We start from the raw sequence: 6,000 nt of genomic DNA on the forward strand, positions 1-6,000 counted from the left end.
ACTGCCGCTATGGCCAATCCATTTCTAACAGCATAATCATCAGGACGACCATAAGGAGACCATCACTAAGTAACACATGAATGAAGCCTATGTGAAGGAGATGGATGCCAATTATGCATGCTTCTAGATGGCATCTAAAGGAAGCAGCCCTGACAAAAGCAGAGAAACAGAAAAAGCAAGCCATGAAAGAAACATTTATTAATGGCATCCTGGTGGGAGCGGATTTCAGTAATTCCATCTTTTGATGATGCCCTTCAGACTGCTTCTCCTTTTGTTCTGAAATGCAATTAACAATACATAACAGGGAATCACATTCTTCTGATAATAATCTACAATTCATGAGAGAAGTACATATACAATTACATAGATAACTCAAGGCTGACTTAGCATCAGGCTAGCATCAACACAAAAACTTTAAGCATCAAAGACATGTTTGGATTTGATTGGTGGTAAATTGCCTTTTTAATTCAAAATGTTTGGTGAGGTGTAAAGAAATTGCTCTGAAATGTAGCTTCATTCAGCGTGGGCTTGGGAATGTTTGGTATGCAAAATTACCATCATTAGGTACAAAGAAATGAATCCAGCCTCAGTCTGTCTGTCCTCCACTGGGAACACCTCCTTATGTGTTTTGGGTTGGATTTAAAAGTAAATGAGTAACAAAGTGATGTTAAACCCCCAGAGTGCCGAGTGTGAGCAGGTGTTGACAGGTCAACACTGTTCAAAATGTAAGGTCACTTACCCCAGCACTTGGATTCATGGTGAATGAATGTGTTGCAGGTAAAGTAAGTTATGAATAATTGATGTATGGATATATTTTTAGATATGGCTAATCAAGGACTATCAGTCTGCGTGCCGCCGCCCCCCCCCCAATGCTGTATTAGCAAGGCAGGCACAGGGAGTGTCTAGGTATGGATGCTGTTTTAAATCAAGGAGGAAGAGGAGAAAAGAAGCAGTGAGCACACAAAGAAGACACCAAGGGAATCAAATAAATCTTGACAGAGAGTAGTCACTTAGACTGCCCCCAAGCAAGCTTTTAGCCAGGATATTCTTACGGACAAATAGATTAATTCCTGCTGTAAGACCAGGAGTGGGCTAGTATATTGCTGCCTCTAAGCAGCCCTGTCCAGTGGACATAGCCTCATACATTAAAGAAAAGAAAAGTGACACAAAATAATATCTCTCCCACATTTCAAGGCAATGGCAATTCATCACATTTGATTCGTTGTCATCACTTGCCAAATATTCACTTTGCAAACCCTGAAACTTCCAAACCTGCACAGTCGCATCCATATAGTAAAATGACAAAAATGTGTTGCATATTTGGTGGGCTTTCTTGAAAAACAAGGTCTGTGTTTATGTTCATTCTTGGAATATTTATTTTTGGAACAATGAGCACAAATGCAGCACATAAGCAGCACACATCTCTGCACCATTCGGGTGAAGAAGGAGATGGAAACAGCATTTTCTGCATGCTTTATTTGGCTTTGGTTGGATAAACAGAAACCTTATCCAACTTTCTTGAATGGATATGTTAATAAACTGTCATAACCCTTTTAACTTAGGGTTAGGGTTAGTTAGACTATATTAAAAATTTCAGTAAAAACAACAGAAATTAAATGTAACAAGAAAGAAAGAGAGCGAGAAGGAAGTCAAGTACAAAACAAATCAATATGTCCGTTACAAGCCCTAATGATTAATAACATGCATTTGTTGCTGAATCCAGAATTATTTAACTAGGCATGATGAACACACTCGATGAACGGACCGCGTCCCACGTCGCCCTGCCCTGCAGGCTCATAAGATGCTTCTACATATGACGCTTCTACATATGACGCTTCTGCCTTAACCAAATTCCAACTAAGAACATAAGGACCATAAACGTTGAATGGGTTTTCTAATTAGAGCAAAGAGAAAGTGCAGCTTTGTTATTTTAATGTAAAAATGGCCACATTCTAGCCTAAGGCCATCAACATGCAGTAAAGGCACTAGCTGTTTTTTAAATGACAGTAGCCCATGAGTGCCATTGTGTTAGTGGCACTCATGGGCTGGTTGCTTATATTTGGTGGTCGCTTATTTTCAAATCATCCAATCGGGGCCGATATGCGATCCGATCGCCAGTAGGACAACTTTGAATACGTAATTGGATATAACATGTTATGCCTATGCGGACCGGCTTCCACTTTAATCAAACATATTAAACCCAAGCATAAAAACATATGATGTTTATCATACTGCCCATTAGTGCCGCTCCTCCACCTGAAACATGCTGAGCTCTTGACCCCCCTTCTTGAAAAGCCCAGTCTGGCAAAGTAACCATCGATCCAATCGCATTGATCAACAACAGAGTCCAAACTCTGTGGTCATCTGTGGCAGTAAAACCTTACTTGTCACCCTGTTCAGATGAGGAGGACAAACAACCCAAAGAACAGAGGAGGAGGAGGGGGGGAAAAAGGCCTGAATGTCGACCTTCACCATAATAATCCCTCAGCCTCCCACTAACCAAAATCTGGTCCAACCAGGTGCAATGTGAGGGCTTTTGTCCAGAAATTGAATGAGAAATGATTACAGTGATAAGCTCAACACCAGTGGGCTACAAAATCACCATGTGCCAGGCCCCCCCACTCCCAATCACAACTCACATTTTAGCAAGGAATCCAAAAAGTGGGCTCTGAATCAAAAGAATGCAATGCAATTTTAGACACTAGGAGATGGGGACAGCAGCAGAACTCCAAGAGGGCTTTTGATTGCAACATCCAAATGGAACAGGTCAGAGACAGTTACTGGAACACACCCAACAGAGGGTCTGCTTTTGATGCTTTAATATTTATTTGGTCAGATTTGTTCTAAATCAACATACGCTACACTTCTGATCATATTAGTCTTCTCTTGTTTAAGGTTACATTTACAATGCTAGGGTTTCAAAAGGAATATCTTCTGCTACGTTCCCCCTCTCATTCCCCCTGCTCTGGTGTCCCCCTCTCATTCCCCCTGCTCTGGTGTTTCTCCTCTCATTCCCCCTGCTCTGGTGTCCCCTCTCATTCCCCCTGCTCTGGTGTTTCCCCCCCTCTCATTCCCCCTGCTCTGGTTCCCCCCCTCATTCCCCTGCTCTGGCTTTTCCCCCCTCTCATTGCCCCTGCTCTGGTGTCCCCCTCTCATTCCCCCTGCTCTGGTGTTTCTCCCTCTCATTCCCCTGCTCTGGGTGTCCCCCTCTCATTCCCCCTGCTCTGGTGTTTCCCCCTCTCATTCCCCCTGCTCTGGTGTCCCCCTCTCATTCCCCCTCCTGGCGTTTCCCCCTCTCATTCCCCCCTGCTCCGGTGTCCCCCTCTCATTCCCCTGCTCTGGTGTCCCCCTCTCATTCCCCCTGCTCTTGTGTTTCTCCCTCTCATCCCCCTGCTCGGTGTCCCCCTCTTATTCCCCCTGCTCTGGTGTCCCCCCTCATTCCCCCTGCCCTGGCTTTTCCCCCCTCCCATTGCCCCTACTCTGGCGTTTCCCCCCTCTATTCCCCCTGATATTTTGGCAGTATTTTTTGTAGCAGTATTTGGATGCAGATGAAGTGTACCTTGGAGGCCAGGGCTTCAGCACTCTCTCTACATGTCCTCTCGATCGCCAGGTCCTCCTGAATGGCATTAACCTCTTCAATTACCATCTGAGAAACTAAGAAAAAAAGAGAATTAAAGACAAAGAAGACACCATACCCTAACCACATTCAGGCTCGTGCACAGATGAAGCCCAGCTCCTGCTCATGCACCGGCCCCTTTGGCCTCTGACTAGATAAGTGCCCTTTTAGCAAGACAATTCATTATATTTCTTTTTCAGATATCAATATATGCTCTAATGTTCAACAACTGCATTTGCGATTTGGGATTCTGCGAGACAGAGTTCGAGCCTCTCACCGCCACCACAGTTCCGCAAACGGAGCACCCTGCGGAGCAGCATCCCCGTCTACCTGCCCCCATCAGTGGCAGAGCCAGGTACTGCTAACTTCTCCCCTGGGTGCAGAGCGGAGCTGCTTCTGAAATGCGCTGCGGCACGCCTGTGAAATCAAAAAGATGGCCGCGCCGCAGCTGCGCCCGTTGGAAGCCTCAGCGTTGTCTGTCGCCGTTATGAAATGAAACCCCAGTCCCAACTGAGCCAGCCCAACACTAAGCGCTGGAAACGGGTCCACTCTGGTAGGTAATTATTTCCTTTGTCAGGCAACTGATACAAATAAATAAGTAATATTACGTTGTTAGAACTGTATGTAGTGGGATGTTTTGTGTGACAATTAAAAAAAAATATATATATATTTTTTTTTACCAATGCTAAATATTTTCTGTTAATGCGGTAGCACCAACAGCGACTACATCGTGTCCGTTTCCAGCAACAGAGTAGAGCAGAAAATTCAGTAAATCCACGTTATGTTCTTCTTTACAAATTAACCCTCATGTTGTCCTCGGGTCAAATTCGACCCATTTTCAGTTTTTTCATCACAGAAAATGGGCCTTCGAAATAAGCTGAAAATGTCAACATTAGAAATATCAAAAACACTTTGGAAAAAACATTAAAAAAAGGACCCACTACATTGAAAAAGTGACAAAAATGTCAGAAAATGCGATACCTTTTTTTCATGATTGACGGGAAGACAACAAGGGTTAAATAAATGTTTCACTGACCAACTAACAAGTGTGTGTGTGGTGTGTGTGTGTGTGTGTGTGTGTGTGTGTGTGTGTGTGTTGTGTGTGTGTGTGTGTGTGTGTGGTTGTGTGTGTGTGTATGTGTGTGTGTGGTGTGTGTTGTGTGTGCGTGTGTTTGTAAAATCATCATTAAATTGGATATCAGAAACATTATTTTCACCATAGAATTCATGCAAACTACAGAAAGTTCCACCACTAAAAAACAAGATAGATCAACTAGATGAAAATCTTACAGACATTAATTTTAAGAAGCCTTTCTCTCCAACCAGTGACCACTGTCTCCTTTCAGTTAGTTTCACATTTGGTCCATCAAACCACCGTTAACCAATCAATCAATCAATCAATCAAACTTTTTTTCTAAAGGACATTTAAAAACAACCAGGTTGACCAAAGTGCTGGACATTGACATGAAACAATAACTAGATAGAATTCAACACCAGACCAATACAACATGCAGTTCTTATGCCGGATTAAAGCCAAGGAATAAAAATGGGTTTTAGTCACGATTTAGAAAGAGGAAGGCGGGGGGGCCAGTCTGACATGAAGAGGCCATTCATTCCACAGTCTGAGAAACTCGATCCCCCCTGCTCTGGAGCCGTGGTTTAGGGACAACAAGACTGCTTCGCAGACCTTAATGACCTTGAAGGAGCATGTGGCTTCAACAGATCAGGGACGTAGACTGGAGCTAGTCTATGAAGGGCTTTAAAAACAAACAATAAAATCTTAAAATCAATCCTAAAATGAACCGGGAGCCAGTGACTAGAGGGAAGGACAGGGGTGATGTGATCTGGATTACGAGTCCCAGTGAGGAGAGGAGAGAGGGACGCCTGGCTAACACCTCCATACAGAGCCCTACAACAGGAACAGCAACACATTATTATATTAAAATCCATCCATGGTCAGTGTGGCAAACACACACACGACACAAGACAATGACGCTGATCTTCCAATGTCTAGCACATACTAGGGTCAAAGAAAGTTAAGTTAAAAAAGTTGTGGCTAAGTCAGTAGCCTTGGTTGATGTGACAAAGTTAATGAAATATGAAAAGCAGCAATTCATTTCTACTGAATGGCTGTATTCATGTCAACACAAACGTCAATAAAGTCAACCCAGTGCCATTCCATCTGTGATTTCCTAAATGAGCGGGTGCATACCAGTGACTTCTCATTTCATTGCGCAGTTAATTGAAGTAAGAGTGGCGTAACACTTGACACTGAAGGATACATGCAGGCTTTGTGTGGCCGCCAACCGAGTCGCCTCGATAGGGAGCGACCTATGACATCATTATGACTTGAATTCAAAAGAAAGTGAACAAAATCTTTTATT

The 6,000-nt window shown here is 43.5% G+C and overlaps 1 protein-coding gene across 2 annotated transcripts in view; it reads right to left on the bottom strand.

Moving 5' to 3' along the window:
* The window catches only part of shtn1 (shootin 1), a 29,079-nt gene that overhangs the window by 17,505 nt on the left and 5,574 nt on the right, over positions 1 to 6,000 (bottom strand). For both annotated transcript variants that reach the window (XM_032542011.1, XM_032542012.1), the window contains exon 4: positions 3,560 to 3,654. In XM_032542011.1, the coding sequence (XP_032397902.1) occupies positions 3,560 to 3,654 (95 nt within the window). The remainder of the gene's footprint in view (positions 1 to 3,559; positions 3,655 to 6,000) is intronic.

This window comes from Etheostoma spectabile, chromosome 17 (assembly GCF_008692095.1).
Source record: "Etheostoma spectabile isolate EspeVRDwgs_2016 chromosome 17, UIUC_Espe_1.0, whole genome shotgun sequence".
Taxonomy (NCBI): Eukaryota; Metazoa; Chordata; class Actinopteri; order Perciformes; family Percidae; genus Etheostoma; species Etheostoma spectabile.